Source organism: Oncorhynchus nerka, unplaced genomic scaffold, assembly GCF_034236695.1.
Source record: "Oncorhynchus nerka isolate Pitt River unplaced genomic scaffold, Oner_Uvic_2.0 unplaced_scaffold_2312, whole genome shotgun sequence".
NCBI classification, from domain to species: domain Eukaryota; kingdom Metazoa; phylum Chordata; class Actinopteri; order Salmoniformes; family Salmonidae; genus Oncorhynchus; species Oncorhynchus nerka.
Window position 1 is genome coordinate 19,304 of NW_027038984.1, and position 22,071 is coordinate 41,374.

The following is a 22,071-nucleotide window of genomic DNA, read 5'->3' on the forward strand; positions in this document are numbered from 1 at the left end:
ATATGTCCGTAAACACACCGAGCTGGTCAATGCTCTGAGGCTGGGGATGCCGTCTGGGCCTGCAGCCTTGCGAGGGTTAACACGTTTAAATGTCTTACTCACCTCGGCTGCAGTGAAGGAGGACTGCATGTTTTCGTTGCAGGCCGTGTCAGTGGCACTGTATTGTCCTCAAAGCGGGCAAAAAGTGATTTAGTCTGCCTGGGAGCAAGACATCCTGGTCCGTGACTGGGCTGGGTTTCTTCTTGTAGTCCGTGATTGACTGTAGACCCTGCCACATGCCTCTTGTGTCTGAGCCATTGAATTGAGATTCCACTTTGTCTCTGTACTGACGCTTAGCTTGTTTAATAGCCTTGCAGAGTCAATAGCTGCATTGTTTATATTCGGACATATTACCAGACACCTTGCCCTGATTAAAAGCAGTGGTTCGCGCTTTCAGTTTCACGCGAATGCTGCCATCAATCCACGGTTTCTGGTTTGGGAATGTTTTTATCGTTGCTATGGAACGACATCTTCAGGACGTTCTAATGAACTCGCACAGAATCAGCGTATTCGTCAATATTTCCATCTGACGCAATACGAAACATGTCCCAGTCCACGTGATGGAAGCAGTCTTGGAGTGTGGAGTCAATTGGTCTGACCAGCGTTGGACAGACCTCAGCGTACAGAGCCTCTTGTTTAAGTTTCTGCCTGTAGGCAGGGATCAGCAAAGGAGTCGTGGTCAGCTTTTCCGAAAGGGGGCGGGGCAGGGCCTTATATGCGTCGAGGAAGTTAGAGTAACAATGATCAAGGTTTTACCACCCCTGGTTGCGCAATCGATATGCTGTTAAAATTTAGGGAGTCTTGTTTTCAGATTAGCTTTGTTAAAATCCCCAGCTACAATGAATGCAGCCTCCGGATAAATGGTTTCCAGTTTGCAAAGAGTTAAATAAAGTTCGTTCAGAGCCATCGATGTGTCTGCAGGGGGATATATACAGTGATTATAATCGTGGAGAATTCTCTTGGAAGATACATGGGTCTACATTTGATTGTGAGGAATTCTAAATCAGGTGAACAGAAGGATTTGAGTTCCTGTATGTTTCCTTCATCACACCATGTCTCGTTAGTCATGAGGCATACGCCCCCGCCACTCTTCTTACCAGAAAGATGTTTGTTTCTGTCAATGTGGAGGCTGTATACAGGAGGTACCGGTACAGAGTCAATGTGGAGGCTGTATACAGGGGGTACCAGTACAGAGTCAATGTGGAGGTTATATACAGGAGGTACCAGTACAGAGTCAATGTGGAGGCTATATACAGGAGGTGCCAGTACAGAGTCAATGTGGAGGCTGTATACAGGGGGTACCAGTACAGAGTCAATGTGGAGGCTGTATACAGGAGGTACCAGTACAGAGTCAATGTGGAGGCTGTATACAGGAGGTACCAGTACAGAGTCAATGTGGAGGCTATATACAGGAGGTACCAGTACAGAGTCAATGTGGAGGCTATATACAGGGGTACCAGTACAGAGTCAATGTGGAGGCTATATACAGGGGGTACCAGTACAGAGTCAATGTGGAGGCTATATACAGGAGGTACCAGTACAGAGTCAATGTGGAGGCTGTATACAGGAGGTACCAGTACAGAGTCAATGTGGAGGCTATATACAGGGGTACCAGTACAGAGTCAATGTGGAGGCTATATACAGGGGGTACCAGTACAGAGTCAATGTGGAGGCTATATACAGGGGTACCAGTACAGAGTCAATGTGGAGGCTATATACAGGGGGTACCAGTACAGAGTCAATGTGGAGGCTATATACAGGGGGTACCAGTACAGAGTCAATGTGGAGGCTATATACAGGGGTACCAGTACAGAGTCAATGTGGAGGCTGTATACAGGGGTACCAGTACAGAGTCAATGTGGAGGCTGTATACAGGAGGTACCAGTACAGAGTCAATGTGGAGGCTGTATACAGGAGGTACCAGTACAGAGTCAATGTGGAGGCTATATACAGGGGGTACCAGTACAGAGTCAATGTGGAGGCTATATACAGGGGTACCAGTACAGAGTCAATGTGGAGGCTATACAGGAGGTACCAGTACAGAGTCAATGTGGAGGCTATATACAGGGGTACCAGTACAGAGTCAATGTGGAGGCTATATACAGGGGTACCAGTACAGAGTCAATGTGGAGGCTGTATACAGGAGGTACCAGTACAGAGTCAATGTGGAGGCTATATACAGGGGTACCAGTACAGAGTCAATGTGGAGGCTATATACAGGGGTACCAGTACAGAGTCAATGTGGAGGCTATCATACAGGAGGTACCAGTACAGAGTCAATGTGGAGGCTATATACAGGGGGTACCAGTACAGAGTCAATGTGGAGGCTATATACAGGAGGTACCAGTACAGAGTCAATGTGGAGGCTATATACAGGGGTACCAGTACAGAGTCAATGTGGAGGCTATATACAGGAGGTACCAGTACAGAGTCAATGTGGAGGCTGTATACAGGAGGTACCAGTACAGAGTCAATGTGGAGGCTATATACAGGGGTACCAGTACAGAGTCAATGTGGAGGCTATATACAGGGGTACCAGTACAGAGTCAATGTGGAGGCTGTATACAGGAGGTACCAGTACAGAGTCAATGTGGAGGCTATATACAGGGGGTACCAGTACAGAGTCAATGTGGAGGCTATATACAGGGGGTACCAGTACAGAGTCAATGTGGAGGCTGTATACAGGGGGTACCAGTACAGAGTCAATGTGGAGGCTATATACAGGAGGTACCAGTACAGAGTCAATGTGGAGGCTATATACAGGGGGTACCAGTACAGAGTCAATGTGGAGGCTATATACAGGGGTACCAGTACAGAGTCAATGTGGAGGCTATATACAGGAGGTACCAGTACAGAGTCAATGTGGAGGCTATATACAGGGGGTACCAGTACAGAGTCAATGTGGAGGCTGTATACAGGGGTACCAGTACAGAGTCAATGTGGAGGCTATATACAGGGGGTACCAGTACAGAGTCAATGTGGAGGCTATATACAGGAGGTACCAGTACAGAGTCAATGTGGAGGCTATATACAGGAGGTACCAGTACAGAGTCAATGTGGAGGCTATATACAGGAGGTACCAGTACAGAGTCAATGTGGAGGCTATATACAGGAGGTACCAGTACAGAGTCAATGTGGAGGCTATATACAGGAGGTACCAGTACAGAGTCAATGTGGAGGCTATATACAGGAGGTACCAGTACAGAGTCAATGTGGAGGCTATATACAGGAGGTACCAGTACAGAGTCAATGTGGAGGCTATATACAGGAGGTACCAGTACAGAGTCAATGTGGAGGCTATATACAGGGGGTACCAGTACAGAGTCAATGTGGAGGCTATATACAGGGGGTACCAGTACAGAGTCAATGTGGAGGCTATATACAGGAGGTACCAGTACAGAGTCAATGTGGAGGCTATATACAGGGGGTACCAGTACAGAGTCAATGTGGAGGCTGTATACAGGGGGTACCAGTACAGAGTCAATGTGGAGGCTATATACAGGGGGTACCAGTACAGAGTCAATGTGGAGGCTATAACAGGGGGTACCAGTACAGAGTCAATGTGGAGGCTATATACAGGGGGTACCAGTACAGAGTCAATGTGGAGGCTATATACAGGGGGTACCAGTACAGAGTCAATGTGGAGGCTATATACAGGGGTACCAGTACAGAGTCAATGTGGAGGCTATATACAGGAGGTACCAGTACAGAGTCAATGTGGAGGCTGTATATACAGGAGGTACCAGTACAGAGTCAATGTGGAGGCTGTATACAGGAGGTACCAGTACAGAGTCAATGTGGAGGCTATATACAGGAGGTACCAGTACAGAGTCAATGTGGAGGCTATATACAGTGGAGGCTGTATACAGGAGGTACCAGTACAGAGTCAATGTGGAGGCTATATACAGGGAGGTATACAGGAGGTACCAGTACAGAGTCAATGTGGAGGCTATATACAGGGGGTACCAGTACAGAGTCAATGTGGAGGCTATATACAGGAGGTACCAGTACAGAGTCAATGTGGAGGCTGTATACAGGAGGTACCAGTACAGAGTCAATGTGGAGGCTGTATACAGGAGGTACCAGTACAGAGTCAATGTGGAGGCTATATACTATATACATGTGGAGGCTGTATACAGGAGGTACCAGTACAGAGTCAATGTGGAGGCTATATACAGGAGGTACCAGTACAGAGTCAATGTGGAGGTTATATACAGGAGGTACCAGTACAGAGTCAATGTGGAGGCTATATACAGGAGGTACCAGTACAGAGTCAATGTGGAGGCTATATACAGGAGGTACCAGTACAGAGTCAATGTGGAGGCTATATACAGGAGGTACCAGTACAGAGTCAATGTGGAGGCTGTATACAGGAGGTACCAGTACAGAGTCAATGTGGAGGCTATATACAGGAGGTACCAGTACAGAGTCAATGTGGAGGCTATATACAGGAGGTACCAGTACAGAGTCAATGTGGAGGCTATATACAGGAGGTACCAGTACAGAGTCAATGTGGAGGCTATATACAGGAGGTACCAGTACAGAGTCAATGTGGAGGCTATATACAGGGGGTACCAGTACAGAGTCAATGTGGAGGCTATATACAGGAGGTACCAGTACAGAGTCAATGTGGAGGCTGTATACAGGGGGTACCAGTACAGAGTCAATTTGGAGGCTGTATACAGGGTGTACCAGTACAGAGTCAATGTGGAGGCTGTATACAGGAGGTACCAGTACAGAGTCAATGTGGAGGCTATATACAGGGGGTACCAGTACAGAGTCAATGTGGAGGCTGTATACAGGAGGTACCAGTACAGAGTCAATGTGGAGGCTATATACAGGGGTACCAGTACAGAGTCAATGTGGAGGCTATATACAGGGGGGTACCAGTACAGAGTCAATGTGGAGGCTATATACATGTGGAGGCTGTATACAGGAGGTACCGGTACAGAGTCAATGTGGAGGCTATATACAGGGGGTACCGGTACAGAGTCAATGTGGAGGCTATATACAGGGGGTACCAGTACAGAGTCAATGTGGAGGCTGTATACAGGAGGTACCAGTACAGAGTCAATGTGGAGGCTATATACAGGAGGTACCAGTACAGAGTCAATGTGGAGGCTATATACAGGAGGTACCAGTACAGAGTCAATGTGGAGGCTATATACAGGAGGTACCAGTACAGAGTCAATGTGGAGGCTATATACAGGAGGTACCAGTACAGAGTCAATGTGGAGGCTATATACAGGAGGTACCAGTACAGAGTCAATGTGGAGGCTATATACAGGAGGTACCAGTACAGAGTCAATGTGGAGGCTATATACAGGAGGTACCAGTACAGAGTCAATGTGGAGGCTATATACAGGAGGTACCAGTACAGAGTCAATGTGGAGGCTATATACAGGAGGTACCAGTACAGAGTCAATGTGGAGGCTGTATACAGGAGGTACTAGTACAGTGTCAATGTGGAGAATATATACAGGGGGTACCAGTACAGAGTAAATGTGGAGGTTATATACAGGGGGTACCGGTACAGAGTCAATGTGGAGGCTGTATACAGGGGGTACCGGTACAGAGTCAATTTGGAGGCTGTATACAGGGTGTACCAGTACAGAGTCAATGTGGAGGCTGTATACAGGAGGTACCAGTACAGAGTCAATGTGGAGGCTATATACAGGAGGTACCAGTACAGTGTCAATGTGGAGGCTATATACAGGAGGTACCAGCAGAGAGTCAATGTGGAGGCTTATACAGGAGGTACCTGTACAGAGTCAATGTGGAGGCTATATACAGGGTGGTACCAGTACAGAGTCAATGTGGAGGCTAAATACAGGAGGTACCAGTACAGAGTCAATGTGGAGGCTATATACAGGGGGGTACCGATACAGAGTCAATGTGGAGGCTATATACAGGGGGTACCGGCAGAGAGTCATAGTGGAGGCTATATACAAGGGGTACGAGTACAGAGTCAATGTGGAGGCTATATACAGGGGGTACCAGTACAGAGTCAATGTGGAGGCTATATTCAGGGGGTGCCAGTACAGAGTCAATGTGGAGGCTAGATACAGGGGGTACCAGTACAGAGTCAATGTGGAGGCACAAATACAGGGATGCCAAGATTGTAGTGTTATACCCAAGGCGGCTTGAGGCTATAATCACTGCCAAAAGTGCTTCAACAAAGCACTGAGTTAAGGTTCTGAATACGTATTTAAATGTGATATTTCAGTTTAATATTTAAATGCATTTGCAAACATTTCTAAAATCCTGTTTTTGCTTCGTCATTATAGGGTGTTGTTGTGCAGATTCATGAGGAAAACCTCCCAATTGAATCAATTTTAGAATATTCCAGTAAATTCAGGAAGTAAACTCAATTCTCTGCTATGGTTTTCAATGAGGAAAATGTGGAATTTGGTTTACTTTCTGAATTGACTGGAAATTAAATGGATTTGACTCCAAACCTGGTTTTACTACAAATCTGTCAACGTCATCATTTAGTCAATCGATGTTATAACGCATAAAGCTCACAGATGTGCTTGTTCTCATTCAGAGTAAATTATTCTAATTGAATAAAACAGAATTAAACAAATCAAATGTATTATGCACCTGAATAACTTCAACAACCTGGTTGATTCTCTGGTTGATTCTCTGCTCAACAACACTGACTGTGAATCAATCTGGTTGATTCTCTGGTTGATTCTCTGCTCAACAACACTGATCGCGCCAAACTTTGCTGTGTGTCCAGGCTGTCACTTCTCTCATCAGCTACTAACACCAGTGCTGCACCTTGTCCTTGAGAGACTGGATGACGGCTTCCTGCTCCCTCTTCCATAGTGGGAACACTGATGGCTCAACATGGTTTTCTGAGAGACTGGATGACGGCTTCCTGCTCCCTCTTCCATAGTGGGAACACTGATGGCTCAACATGAGCTTCCTGGTTATGAAAGAAAGTGTGGTGGTCAATGGTAGCCTCTCCCATTGTTTGAAGCAGTTGTAGTCTTTGTTGGCATGTATCCAGACCCCAGAATGGTAGTAGAAAGGAGCCTGTTCCCCGCATGCTTCCTCACAATCATTGTCTGGATCGACCACTCACCCACCTGACCACAGGACCAGTATTGCTGTCTGATCTTCATTCCTACAGTCTTCATCACCATCCCTGGAGTCTCTTCACTGTCTGATCTTCATTCCTACAGCCTTCATCACCGTCCCTGGAGTCTCTTCACTGTCTGATCTTCATTCCTACAGCCTTCATCACCGTCCCTGGAATCTCTTCACTGTCTGATTTTCATTCCTACAGCCTTCATCACCGTCCCTGGAGTCTCTTCACTGTCTGATTTTCATTCCTACAGCCTTCATCACCATCCCTGGAGTCTCTTCACCGGGTAAGTATAGATAGTATAAGAAACCTCTCCCATTCTACTTGTCTATTATCTTTGTTTAGAAATAGTCATTTGTGTGACCTAATTATTTTCCCTACAATTTATTTTAAGGATTTAGAAATATAGAAATGGTAGAACGAGGAATGTCAGAGTCTGGAATATAAATAAATACAATTTGTTTACAATGTATATGATGGTGTATCTAGACATTATGGACCGTATATGAATATAAAAGGTGTGTACAGTAGTAGTTATATAGGATGAGCCTTGACTAGAATACAGGGTGGAGTACTGGGTGGTAGACGGCTAGTAACAGTGACTAAGTTCAGGGCAGGGTACTGGGCGGAGGCTGGCTAGAAAAGCCCCTCTGTCAGATATAAACCATCAGAGTGGGAAACCAACTGACATGGAAACAATGGAGCAAATGTATCACTATCAGAGGGGTGTATTATGACATCATATAGAACTACTCAGACATTCCAAATCAGGCTTCATCCACATCATGAAGGTGGATATTGATCCAACCATTTCAGAAGTAATGACCGGGCTGACGGAAACAGGATATGCCTGTCCACTTTTATAAATGCTGACAGACGATTTGTTACTCTCCGTTTGACAATTTGTTTGTCTTTTTGTGTCAGTAAAAATGTCTAAGTGAGAAATGGCTGTGGAAACTCCTTAATGATAACAATCACATCTTAGTTAACTTGGAGTCACATGATATGTTGTGTGGTCCTCCCACTATGACTTGAGAAACCATGTAGTTTATTAGGCTACAGATGAAATAAGTTATGAACTTCACAGGGTGGTGAAAGTGCATGTGATGAGCTTGATGCTCCTTTCCAATACATTTTGAGGTTCTTATTCTGGTGACATGATGATCGATGCTTGGTTGCCATTTGACAAATAAAATAATAATCTCATCATTCGGGTAACAACGTTTATTCAACCAGTGGGAGGCTTGTAAATGCCACCAGGCAAGTCGAAAGAGGAACTCTTCATTGAGACAATAAAACACAGCAATCCATGGGCGAGTTGTGGTGGATATTATAAAATAAGGATCTGCTGGAGTCCAAGTCAAACCAAGATTCTTTATTTCTGAGCTCAGAGATAATAACAGAGTTACACAGCGCAGTGGAGACAGTCTGAATTACTGAAGCATTGAGTGATTAGCAAATATCTTTATATGACACACCCAGATAAACACACAGTTTAAAAAAAAGACAATTTAAAAGAAGGAACCTGATCTTTATATTCAAACTGACATACTCCATATTCAATTCATGTTTTCTAATAAAAACAAACAAATATATGTTTGAGTATACCCTGTACCATTTAATTTCATATGGTAAAGACAGGTAAACACATTGTCAGTCAACAATATAAGACAACGCTAGCACTGTGTATGTTCTCTGATGAATTTTAAGTCCATGTGATGTGAAATATCAACATACACGCTAAGAGAATTAATTTATCTCTCCTGTGTGGATTCTCTAATGACGTTTTAATGACTGTTATGAGTAATATGTTTTCCCACAGTCTGAGCTTTTCTAAGCCTTCTCCTCTGTGTGCAGTCTAATGTGTTCTTTCAGGCTTCCTAAATGGGCAAAAGCTTTGCACCCTGGGAGGAGTGGTAAGGCTTCTGCCCTGTGTGTATTCTCTCGTGAGCTTTCAGGTTCTCTTTCCGGTTGACACTCTTTCCACACTGGGAGCAGTGGTAAGGCTTCTCTCCCGTGTGTATTCTCTCATGCCGTTTCAGCTCCCCTGACTGGTGGAAACACTTTCCACATTGGGAGCAGTGGTAAGGCTTCTCTCCTGTGTGTATTCTCTCATGTTGTTTCAGGTACCCCAAACGGACGAAACACTTTCCACATTGGGAGCAGTGCTAAGGCTTCTCTCCTGTGTGTATTTTCTCGTGTTGTTTCAGCTGTCCTCTCAGGGTGAAAACCTTTCCACATTGGGAGCAGTGGTAAGGCTTCTCTCCTGTGTGTATTCTCTCATGAGCTTTCAGTTGTGCTTTCTGGTTACAACTCTTTCCACAGTGGGAGCACTGGTGTCGTCTTGCTAGTTTGGACGTCCCTGGCTTTGGTTCCTCCGAGTCTGGTCTTTCTCCTGCCAAAGACAGTGTTATTTTTAAATAGAGACCCGAATGAAACCACATGATAAAACAACCTTGCTACGAGGGTAAATCCTAAATCAGATCTCTCAATAACCTGAGGCCAGTTTTAACAATCTTAGTGTGATTTTAAAACAAATGTAGAGCTTCCTGGTAATTACTGATATGTTTACATTACTTATTTTATTCATCCTGTTTTACAAGTCAGAACACAAAAAACGAAACAGTTATTGGACACTGAAGACACAGACGTTGCTGGATTCCTATCAAGCAGGTGGTTCTAAATACAGTATATCACAAAAGTGAGTACACCCCTCACATTTTTGTAAATATTTGAGTATATCTTTTCATGTGACAACACTGAAGAAATGACACTTTGCTACAATGTAAAATAGTGAGTGTACAGCTTGTATAACAGTGTAAATCTGCTGTCCCCTCAAAATAACTCAACACAGCCATTAATGTCTAAACCGCTGGCAACAAAAGTGAGTACACCCCTAAGTGAGAATGTCCAAATTGGGCCCAAAGTGTCAATATTTTGTGTTGGCCACCATCATTTTCCAGCACTGCCTTAGCTCTCTTGGGCATGGAGTTCACCAGATCTTCACAGGTTGCCACTGGAGTCCTCCTTTCTTGTGCATCATCTTTAGAAGAGGCTTCCTTCTGGGACGACAGCCATGCAGACCAATTTGATGCAGTGTATGGCGTATGGTCTGAGCACTGACAGGCTGACCCACCACCCCTTCAACCTCTGCAGCAATGCTGGAGCACTCATACGTCTATTTCCCAAAGACAACCTCTGGATATGACGCTGAGCACGTGCGCTCAACTTCTTTGGTCGACCATGGCGAGGCCTGTTCTGAGTGGAACCTGTCCAGTTAAACCGCCGTATGGTCTTGGCCACCGTGCTGCAGCTCAGTTTCAGGGTCTTGGCAATCTTCTTATAGCCCAGGCCATCTTTATGTCGAGCAACAATTATTTTTCTCAGATCCTCAGAGAGTTCTTTGCCATGAGGTACCATGTTGAACTTCCAGTGACCAGTCAGTATGAGGGAGTGTGAGAGCGATGACACCAAATGTAACACACCTGCTCCCCATTCAGACCTGAGCCCTTGTAACACTAACGAGTCACATGACACCGGGGAGAGAAAATGGCTAATTGGGCCCAATTTGGACATTTTCACTTAGGGGTGTACTCACATTTGTTGCCAGCAACATTATTATATTTTTTTTGCCATAATATGGACTTGGTCTATTACCAAATAGGGCTACGCACTTTTGTTGCCAGCGGTTTAGACATTAATGGCTGTGTGTTGAGTTATTTTGAGGGGACAGCAAATTTACACTGTTATACAAGCTGTACACTCACTACTTTACATTGTAGCAAAGTGTCATTTCTTCAGTGTTGTCACATGAAAAGATATACCCAAATATTTATAAAAACGTGAGGGGTGTACTCACTTTTGTGATATACTGTATATAACTTTCATAGCTGTATGATACAGAATGTGACCTACACACTTCCTTAAACATCAAATAACTAAAGAAGTAATTTTGTGTGGAAGTCCAAAACTTGTTTTTACGTCGAAGATACAAAGCACATCAGTAACATCTCCCTGTTGTTGAAAAGGTTCGACACATTCATGTTTAAATGGACCAATTTCTTATTTAGACATTCGCAGATTTTCAACATTTTGACGATCGCTGATTTTGGGTAAAGTAAAAATTAAGAAGGTGAAATATTTTGGGTAGATGTTCCTAAAACTGATAGGAACTATATATAAACTCAGCAAAAAAAAGAAATATCCTCTCACTGTCAACTGCATTTACTTTTGCGCTGTTTCATGACGTTCACAGATTTTCAACATTTTCACTATCGCTGTTGTCATATTTTGGGAAAAGTAAAAAATAAGGTGAAATATTTTGGGTAGCTGTTCCTAAAACTAATAGTATAAACAAAAATATAAACGCAAGTGTTGGTCCCATGTTTCATGAGCTGAAATAAAAGATTGCAGAATTTTTTTTACATATGTACGAAAAACATATTTCTCTCAAATTGTGCACAAAATGTACATGCCTGTTAGTGAACACTTTTCATTTGCCAGGATGATCCATCCACTTGACAGTTGTGGCATATCAAGAAGCTGATTAAACAGAATTATCATTACACAGGTGCACCTTGTCCTGGGGATAATAAAAGGTCACTCAAATGTGTAGTTTTGTCACACAACCAATGCCACAGATCTCTGAGGGAGCGGGCAATTGGCATGCTGAATGTAGGAATGTCCACTGGAGCTGTTGTCGGGGAATTTAATGTACAGAACCAGTCAAAAGTTTGGACTCAAACCCTTGAATGAGTAGGTTTCTTTATTTTTACTATTTTCTACATTGTAGAATAATCGAGAAGACATCAAAATGATAAAAAAACACATGGAATCATGTAGTAACCACAAGTGTTAAACAAATCTAAATATATATTAGATTCTTCAAAAGTAGCCACCCTTTGTCTTGGCAGCTTGCACACTCTTAGCTTTCTCTCAACCAGCTTCACCTGGAATCCTTTTCCAACAGTCTTGGAGGAGTTCCCACATATGCTGAGAACTTGTAGGCTGCTTTTCCTTCACTCTGCGATCCAACTCATCCGAAACCATCTCGATTTGGTTGAGGTCGGGGGATTGGGTAGGCCAGGTCATCTGATGCAGCACTCCATCACTCTCCTTCTTGGTCAAATAGCTCTTACACAGCCTGGAGGTGTGTTGGGTCATTGTCCTGTTGAAAATCAAATGACAGTGGGACTAAGCCCAAACCAGATGGGATGGCATATCGCTGCAGAATGCTGTGGTAGCCATGCTGGTTAAGTGTGACTTGAATAAATAAATCACTGACATTGTCAATAGCAAAGCACCCGCACACCATCAAATCTCCTCCTCCATGCTTCACGGTGGGAACCAGACATGCGGAGATAATCTGTTCATCTACTCCTCGTCTCACAAAGACATGATGTCACAAAGACATGACGCTCGGAACCAAAAATCCCAAATTTGGACTCATCAGACCCAAGGACAGATATCCACCGGTCTAATGTCCATTGCTCGTGTTTCTTGGCCCAAGCAAGTCTCTTCTTCTTATTGGTGTCCTTTAGTAGTGGTTTCCTTGCAGCAATTTGACCATGAAGGCCTGATTCACGTAGTCTCCTCTGAACCGATGATGTTGAGATGTGTCTGTTTGATTAAAAAAAACACTGGTTCCAACTCGCCCAGCATGACTACAAAATATCTAATAAGTTACCTGTAAACGCTGTCCAAACATTTCAAACAACTTTCCTAATCCAACTTTAGGTATTTTAAAACGTAAATAATCGAGAAAATTTAAGACGGGATAAACTGTGTTCAATACCGGATAAAAACAACGTGAAGCGAGTGACCTGGAGCGCGCATCAAAACATTAGACAGCACTAGGCTGGACCCTCGTTCTGAATAGCCGAACTTCTTCATTTCTCTAAAGAAAATCATCAACCAATTTCTAAAGACTGTTAACATCTAGTGAAAGCAATAGGAACTGCAACCAAGTGCCACAGAAAAGTTCCACACAAAACCATTTGAAAACAGTCACCTCAACAACATAGTTTGTCCTCGGGTTTCACCTGCCAAATAAGTTATGTTATACTCACAGACATTATTTAAACAGTTTTAGAAACTTTAGAGTGTTTTCTATCCAAACCTACCAATTATATGCATATCCTAGCTTCTGGGCAGGAAGCAGGTAGTTTACTTAGGGAACGCTTTTCATCCGGACGTGAAAATACTGCCCCCTATCCCAAACAGGTTATAAGGAAAGAAATTCCACAACTTAACTTCTAAAAAGGCAAACGTTAATTGAAATGAATTCCCGGTGACGACCTCATGATGCTACAGTCCTCCTTTAAGACTCCATAATGTTTAATCATTAGATGCTACAGTCCTCCTTTAAGACTCCATAATGTTTCATCATTAGCTGTTACAGTCCTCCTTTAAGACTCCACAATGTTTCATCATTAGATGCTACAGTCCTCCTTTAAGACTCTATAATGTTTCATCATTAGATGCTACAGTCCTCCTTTAAGACTCCATAATGTTTCCTCATTAGATGCTACAGTCCTCATTTAAGACTCCATAATGTTTCATCATTAGATGCTACAGTCCTCCTTTAAGACTCCACAATGTTTCATCATTAGGTGCTACAGTCCTCCTTTAAGACTCCATAATGTTTCATCATTAGATGCTACAGTCCTCCTTTAAGACTCCACAATGTTTCATCATTAGGTGCTACAGTCCTCCTTTAAGACTCCATAATGTTTCATCATTAGATGCTACAGTCCTCCTTTAAGTCTCCATAATGTTTAGAATGTGTCTGGAAGTGCTACTCTATCTATTCTACTCTCATCCTTTCGGTTTTAATAATATTTAATAATAATAATAATAATAATGTTATAATAGGAAATAACTAACTTTAATAACTAGGGTTAATACCTGCCTGCCGCACCAACAAAATCTTCATATTTAACCCCCTCTAACAATACAGCTACAGAATTAGCGTAGTCGGCCATGTAACTTAAGGTAATCAGAAATATTTAGGACTAACTTGTTCCTTGCCACCCATTCTGAAACTAACTGCAGCTCTATGTTAAGTGTTGCAGTCATTTCAGTCTCTGTAGTAGCTGACGTGTACAGTGTTGAGTCATCTGCAGACATATACACACTGGCTTTACTCAAATGTCATTGGCATGTTGTTGGTAAAGATTGAAAAAAGTAGGTGCCAAACAGCTGCCCTGGGGAATTCCTGATTCTACCTTGATTTTGTTGTACAGGCTTCCATTAAAGAACACTCTGTGTTCTGTTAGACAGGTAGCTCTGGGGCGGCAGGTTACCTAGTGGTTAGAGCGGTAGGTCAGTAACCGAGAGATTGCTGGATCGAATCCCAGAGTTGACAAGGTAAAACTCTGTCGTTCTGCCCCTGAACAAGGCAGTCCTAGGCCGTCATTGAAAAAAATAATTAGTTCTTAAGTGACTTGCCTAGTTAAATTAAGGTTTCATTTTAAAATAAAAACTCTTTATCCACAATATAGCAGGGGGTGTAAGGCCATGCGTCTTTATCAGCAGCAGACTATGATCGAGAATGCCAAAAGCTGCACTGAAGTCTGACAAAACAGCCCTAACAATATTTTTATCATCAATTTTTCTCAGCCAATCAGTCATTTGCAAGTGCTGTGATTGTTGAATGAACTTCCCTAAAAGCTAAAAGTCTATATTTTGCATTGTATCTGGCCAAAAAATGTTCTCCAAAATTATAAGGGTTGGTAACAGGCTGATTGGTCAGCTATTTAAGCCAGTAAAGGGAGCTTTACTATTCTTGGGTAGTGGAATGACTTTAGCTTCCCTCCAGGCCTGAGGGCACACACTTTCTAGTAGGCTTAACATTTACATTTACATTTAAGTCATTTAGCAGACGCTCTTATCCAGAGCGACTTACAAATTGGTGCTTTCACCTTATGACATCCAGTGGAACAGCCACTTTACAATAGTGCATCTAGGTCTTTTAAGGGGGGAGGGGGAGAAGGATTACTTTATCCTATCCTAGGTATTCCTTAAAGAGGTGGGGTTTCAGGTGTCTCCGGAAGGTGGTGATTGACTCCGCTGTCCTGGCGTCGTGAGGGAGTTTGTTCCACCATTGGGGGGCCAGAGCAGCGAACAGTTTTGACTGGGCTGAGCGGGAACTGTACTTCCTCAGTGGTAGGGAGGCGAGCAGGCCAGAGGTGGATGAACGCAGTGCCCTTGTTTGGGTGTAGGGCCTGATCAGAGCCTGGAGGTACTGAGGTGCCGTTCCCCTCACAGCTCCGTAGGCAAGCACCATGGTCTTGTAGCGGATGCGAGCTTCAACTGGAAGCCAGTGGAGAGAGCGGAGGAGCGGGGTGACGTGAGAGAACTTGGGAAGGTTGAACACCAGACGGGCTGCGGCGTTCTGGATGAGTTGTAGGGGTTTAATGGCACAGGCAGGGAGCCCAGCCAACAGCGAGTTGCAGTAATCCAGACGGGAGATGACAAGTGCCTGGATTAGGACCTGCGCCGCTTCCTGTGTGAGGCAGGGTCGTACTCTGCGGATGTTGTAGAGCATGAACCTACAGGAACGGGCCACCGCCTTGATGTTATTTGAGAACGACAGGGTGTTGTCCAGGATCACGCCAAGGTTCTTAGCGCTCTGGGACGAGGACACAATGGAGTTGTCAACCGTGATGGCGAGATCATGGAACGGGCAGTCCTTCCCGGGAGGAAGAGCAGCTCCGTCTTGCCGAGGTTCAGCTTGAGGTGATGATCCGTCATCCACACTGATATGTCTGCCAGACATGCAGAGATGCGATTCGCCACTTGGTCGTCAGAAGGGGGAAAGGAGAAGATTAATTGTGTGTCGTCTGCATAGCAATGATAGGAGAGACCATGTGAGGTTATGACAGAGCCAAGTGACTTGGTGTATAGCGAGAATAGGAGAGGGCCTAGAACAGAGCCCTGGGGGACACCAGTGGTGAGAGCACGTGGTGAGGAGACGGATTCTCGCCACGCCACCTGGTAGGAGCGACCTGTCAGGTAGGACGCAATCCAAGCGTGGGCGGCGCCGGAGATGCCCAACTCGGAGAGGGTGGAGAGGAGGATCTGATGGTTCACAGTATCGAAGGCAGCCGATAGGTCTAGAAGGATGAGAGCAGAGGAGAGAGAGTTAGCTTTAGCAGTGCGGAGCGCCTCCGTGATACAGAGAAGAGCAGTCTCAGTTGAATGACTAGTCTTGAAACCTGACTGATTTGGATCAAGAAGGTCATTCTGAGAGAGATAGCGGGAGAGCTGGCCAAGGACGGCACGTTCAAGAGTTTTGGAGAGAAAAGAAAGAAGGGATACTGTTCTGTAGTTGTTGACATCGGAGGGATCGAGTGTAGGTTTTTTCAGAAGGGGTGCAACTCTCGCTCTCTTGAAGACGGGAGGGACGTAGCCAGCGGTCAGGGATGAGTTGATGAGCGAGGTGAGGTAAGGGAGAAGGTCACCGGAGATGGTCTGGAGAAGAGAGGAGGGGATAGGGTCAAGCGGGCAGGTTGTTGGGCGGCCGGCCGTCACAAGACGCGAGATGTCATCTGGAGAGAGAGGGGAGAAAGAGGTCAGAGCACAGGGTAGGGCAGTGTGAGCAGAACCAGCGGTGTCGTTTGACTTAGCAAACGAGGATCGGATGTCGTCGACCTTCTTTTCAAAATGGTTGACGAAGTCATCTGCAGAGAGGGAGGAGGAGGGGGGGGATTCAAGAGGGAGGAGAAGGTGGCAAAGAGCTTCCTAGGGTTAGAGGCAGATGCTTGGAATTTAGAGTGGTAGAAAGTGGCTTTAGCAGCAGAGACAGAGGAGGAAAATGTAGAGAGGAGGGAGTGAAAGGATGCCAGGTCCGCAGGGAGGCGAGTTTTCCTCCATTTCCGCTCGGCTGCCCGGAGCCCTGTTCTGTGAGCTCGCAATGAGTCGTCGAGCCACGGAGCGGGAGGGGAGGACCGAGCCGGCCTGGAGGATAGGGGACATAGAGAGTCAAAGGATGCAGAAAGGGAGGAGAGGAGGGTTGAGGAGGCAGAATCAGGAGATAGGTTGGAGAAGGTTTGAGCAGAGGGAAGAGATGATAGGATGGAAGAGGAGAGAGTAGCGGGGAGAGAGAGCGAAGGTTGGGACGGCGCGATACCATCCGAGTAGGGGCAGTGTGGGAAGTGTTGGATGAGAGCGAGAGGGAAAAGGATACAAGGTAGTGGTCGGAGACTTGGAGGGGAGTTGCAATGAGGTTAGTGGAGGAACAGCATCTAGTAAAGATGAGGTCGAGCGTATTGCCTGCCTTGTGAGTAGGGGGAAGGTGAGAGGGTGAGGTCAAAAGAGGAGAGGAGTGGAAAGAAGGAGGCAGAGAGGAATGAGTCAAAGGTAGACGTGGGGAGGTTAAAGTCGCCCAGAACTGTGAGAGGTGAGCCGTCCTCAGGAAAGGAGCTTATCAAGGCATCAAGCTCATTGATGAACTCTCCGAGGGAACCTGGAGGGCGATAAATGATAAGGATGTTAAGCTTGAAAGGGCTGGTAACTGTGACAGCATGGAATTCAAAGGAGGCGATAGACAGATGGGTAAGGGGAGAAAGAGAGAATGACCACTTGGGAGAGATGAGGATCCCGGTGCCACCACCCCGCTGACCAGAAGCTCTCGGGGTGTGCGAGAGCACGTGGGCGGACGAAGAGAGAGCAGTAGGAGTAGCGGTGTTGTCTGTGGTGATCCATGTTTCCGTCAGAGCCAAGAAGTCGAGGACTGGAGGGAGGCATAGGCTGAGATGAACTCTGCCTTGTTGGCCGCAGATCGGCAGTTCCAGAGGCTACCGGAGACCTGGAACTCCACGTGGGTCGTGCGCGCTGGGACCACCAGATTAGGGTGGCCGCGGCCATGCGGTGTGGAGCGTTTGTATGGTCTGTGCAGAGAGGAGAGAACAGGGATAGACAGACACATAGTTGACAGGCTAGAGAAGAGGCTACGCTAATGCAGAGGAGATTGGAATGACAAGTGGACTACACGTCTCGAATGTTCAGAAAGTTAAGCTTACGTAGCAAGAATCTAATTGACTAAAATGATTCAAATGATACAGTACTGCTGAGGTAGGCTAGCTGCGTTGTTGACACTACCCTAATCAAGTCGTTCCGTTGAGTGTGAAGTTTCTACAATGCTGCTTTTCGGGGGCTAGCTGGCTAGCTAGCAGTGTTGGTTACGTTACGTTGCGTTAGGAGAACGACAATAGCTGGCTAGCTAACCTAGAAAATCGCTCTAGACTACACAATTATCTTTGAAACAAAGACGGCTATGTAGCTAGCTACGATCAAACAAATCACACCGTTGGGACTGTAATGAAATGAAATGAAAATGTGATACTACCTGTGGAGCGAAGCGGAATGCGACCGGAATGCGAATGTTCTATTCAGTAGACGTTGGCTGGCTATTGGCTAGCTAGGAGTGTCTCCTACGTTAAGGACGACAAAATAGCTGGCTAGCTAACCTCGGTGAATTAAGATAATCACTCTAAGACTACACACTCTAACTACACAATTATCTTGGATACGAAGACAGCAAAGACAACTATGTAGCTAGCTAATACTACACTAATCAAGTCGTTCAGTTGAGTGTGATAGTTACTACAGTGCTACGGTAGCCGGTGAACGTATGCTAGCTGGCTAGCTGCTAGGCAGATAGGAGGACGACGAAATACGATAATAACGCAATTATCACTCTAAGACTCCACACTCTAAACTACACAATTATCTTGGATACGAAGACAGCAAAGACAACTATGTAGCTAGCTAACACTACACTAATCAAGTCGTTCAGTTGAGTGTGATAGTTACTACAGTGCTACGGTAGACGGTGAACGTGATGGGCAGATAGGAGACGACGAAATACGATAATTACGCAATTATCTTTGATACAACGACGACTATGTAGCTAGCTAAAGACAAGGCAAATAGGAATGGCAATATCGGGAATATCGGCTGCTATTATCCTCAATTTTCCATCCACGTTGTCAGACACCAGTGACTTGTCATTGTTGATTTTATTTGCGCAAAATTTCATTGAAGTTGCTCCAAAGATTTTTACTATCATTCTTCATGTCATTTATCTTTGTTTCATAGTGTACTTTCTTCTTTTTATTCAGTTTAGTCACATGATTTCTCAATATGCAATAGGTTTGCCAATCAGTTATTCAGCCAGACCTATTTGCCATCTTTTTTGCGTCCCTCTTCATCATACCATTTTGTAATTCCTCATCAATTCACATGGATTTACCAGTTTTTACAGTCCTTTTCTTAATGGGTGCTGCTTATTAGTAACTGGGATAAGCAGTTTCAAATGTGTCAAGGGCAGTGTCTGGTTGCTCATCATTACACACCAAGGGCCAACAAATATTATTTACATCAACAACATAGGAATCACTACAAAAAAATGTATGACCTCTTATACACAATATTAGGCCCAGCCTTTGGAACTGTGGTTTTCCTAGACATGGCTACTATATTGTGATCACTACATCTGATGGATCTGGATACTGCTTTAAAACCCATTTCTGCAGCATTAGTAAAGATATGATCAAAACTCATTGATGATTTCATTCCTCTACTGTTTGTAACTACCCTGGTAGGTTGATGGATAACCAGGTTGCCAGCACTGGTTACAGTTTGAAGCTTTCTCTTGAGTGGGCAGCCTGATCACAGCTTTCCTCCAGTATTAGTTAATTAACAGTGTCTTGAGTTTAGTTTGCCTGTTCTACAGTCTTGTAAAGATAGGGGCGTTGACTGGGACAGGCAATGTGACATCCATAATGTTTTAAGGAAAAGTTTTTGTAAAACAAGCACCTTACATTGGATCATCTTGAAACTATCTCTCCAAAGCTAACTTTCATCAAGGTTTTATATGGTCAATTGGTTTCTCTCTTTTCATTGGGAGAATCCTTTTTCAGTGTTATAATATTCATAACATCCATATACACCAGTCTATCTTCCTGTCAACAAACAGAACTCTGCTGGTTGTCCTGGTAACAGACACCAGTCTCTCTTCCTGTCAACTAACAGAACTCTGCTGGTTGTCCTGGTAACAGATACCGGTGGGCAGATCTATTTAATTTGTTCAAACTAAACTACAGCACTTACTTTGATGAGTCCAATCTGATCCTTTCATCTCTTCTCCTCTTCTCACAGTTCCACTCAGCCCCGTTGTTTTCCTGCAGTCCACCAGCAGCACAGACAACCTCTTCATACCCAGCAGTAAGGTGCTACCGGGAGAGGCACGACACGAGGACTCCGGGAGGGAGGAAGTGCTAGCGTTGTCCTGGTAACCATAAAGAGGGGACACACAGACATATCATCATGGATGCTGATGCCACTGTTGACATAAAGTGCTTTACAGAAACACAGCCCAGACCCAGATAGAGCTAGACCAGACCAAGCTGTACCATCTGGTGTTCTGATCTGGAGAGACTCTTCACTGCCTCGTCAGCATCAGGATGTTGTTGAGGCTCCCCAGAGGATCCACGATAGTCATGTCTCTCTCCTGTGTGAATGAGAACATCAAACAGATGGTAAACTGATGACCATCTATTGCAATCATAGAGTCTTACAAGAGGCATGCATATGTCTAAAATGGCCACTTTCATCATGATTTCCTAAAATAGTGTTTGTGACGCAAATGTTAAAGGGTCGTTCCACGAAATGGGTGGCTTTTGCGTCCCTTTGTTATTTTAAGTAGAAAATATGCACCAATATAGAATTTTAAACGCCTGTTATATTAGACGAGGGGAACTTTAATATAGACCACATGGAGAATTCAATACATCGAATTGAAAAGTCCCAAAAATATATGAACCAATGGCAGATGACCCTTTAACAATTCCTACAGTACTGAACAACATATTGAAGTGTATAACTTCAGTAGAATGCCCCTTAAAACCCCACATTCAATAACTGCATAGTGTGTGTCCCTGTTGAAGACAGTACTCACTGGTGTTAATCTGATATTCTGTCTCTTCCTCTTTTCCTCTCACTCCCAAAACGTCTTCCTCCTTCACCTTTATTGAGATAGCATCATCTTCCTCTCTAAACGGTTCTTTCTCTTCTTTCACTATAACAGCCTCCTCTTCCTCCTTTTTCATTCTGAAAGATTCTTTCTCCAAACAGCAGACCCCCTCTTCATTAGCAAGGGAGGAGTAGTTTAGTGAGCTCATGGTCAGGGATGTTATCTAGCTAGCTAGCATTAGCGTGTAGCCTAGTGCTAGGCTCAGTATCAATCTTTAACACGTTTGCAAATTAAACCAGTTGATACGTCAAACGAAACTTGTTTAAAACACTGAGGTTAGCTAATGTACATTAAAACAGCAGACCTCATCTATAGCAGGGGATGAGTACTTTAATGAACTCATGGTCAGGGATGTTAGCTAGCTAGTTAGCATTAGCGACTAGCCTCGTTCCTGGCTCAGCATAAATCTTTAACAAGTTTGCAAATTAGGTTACAGTTAACCAGTTAATACGTCAACAGAACTGTGTTTAAAACACTGAGATTAGATCATGAACATTAAGATGGTCTAAAGCAGGGGTGTCAAAGTCAAATGGACGGAGGGCCAAATAAAAAAATCAGCTACAAGACGAGGGCCGGACTGTTCGAATGTTCATTGAAAAATTTTTAAATGACGCATATAGTCTAGTGAACCTAATTGAACCTACTGAAAACCTAACAAATATATTACAATATGATCAGATAAATAAAGCAATATTTTCTTATGGCTCTGTCAGTAATCTTTAATTTTCAACAGACACAAAAGACAAATTTCCTTTATATAAATATCCCCATAACATGAACATTAAATGAAAGAAACCGGTATTCAAGGCACCATCAGTAGACTATATTTTCTATTTTAGCAAAAGTGGGCTAAATTTACTTCAAAGAAAAAACAATAATAGCAATTTTCTATCATCCACTC

General features: G+C 44.2%; 1 protein-coding gene across 1 annotated transcript; it reads right to left on the reverse strand.

The window, feature by feature from the left end:
* Positions 1 to 8,546: 8,546 nt before the first annotated feature.
* On the reverse strand, positions 8,547 to 21,676 carry LOC115123045 (zinc finger protein 354B-like). Its single transcript, XM_065014662.1, has 4 exons — positions 21,096 to 21,676; positions 20,551 to 20,648; positions 20,249 to 20,426; positions 8,547 to 9,527 (listed from the first exon to the last, which is right to left on the reverse strand). Exons 1-4 carry the CDS (start codon positions 21,316 to 21,318, stop codon positions 9,301 to 9,303), a joined length of 726 nt encoding a protein of 241 aa, XP_064870734.1. The 5' UTR covers positions 21,319 to 21,676; the 3' UTR covers positions 8,547 to 9,300.
* Between the last annotated feature and the right edge of the window lie 395 nt (positions 21,677 to 22,071).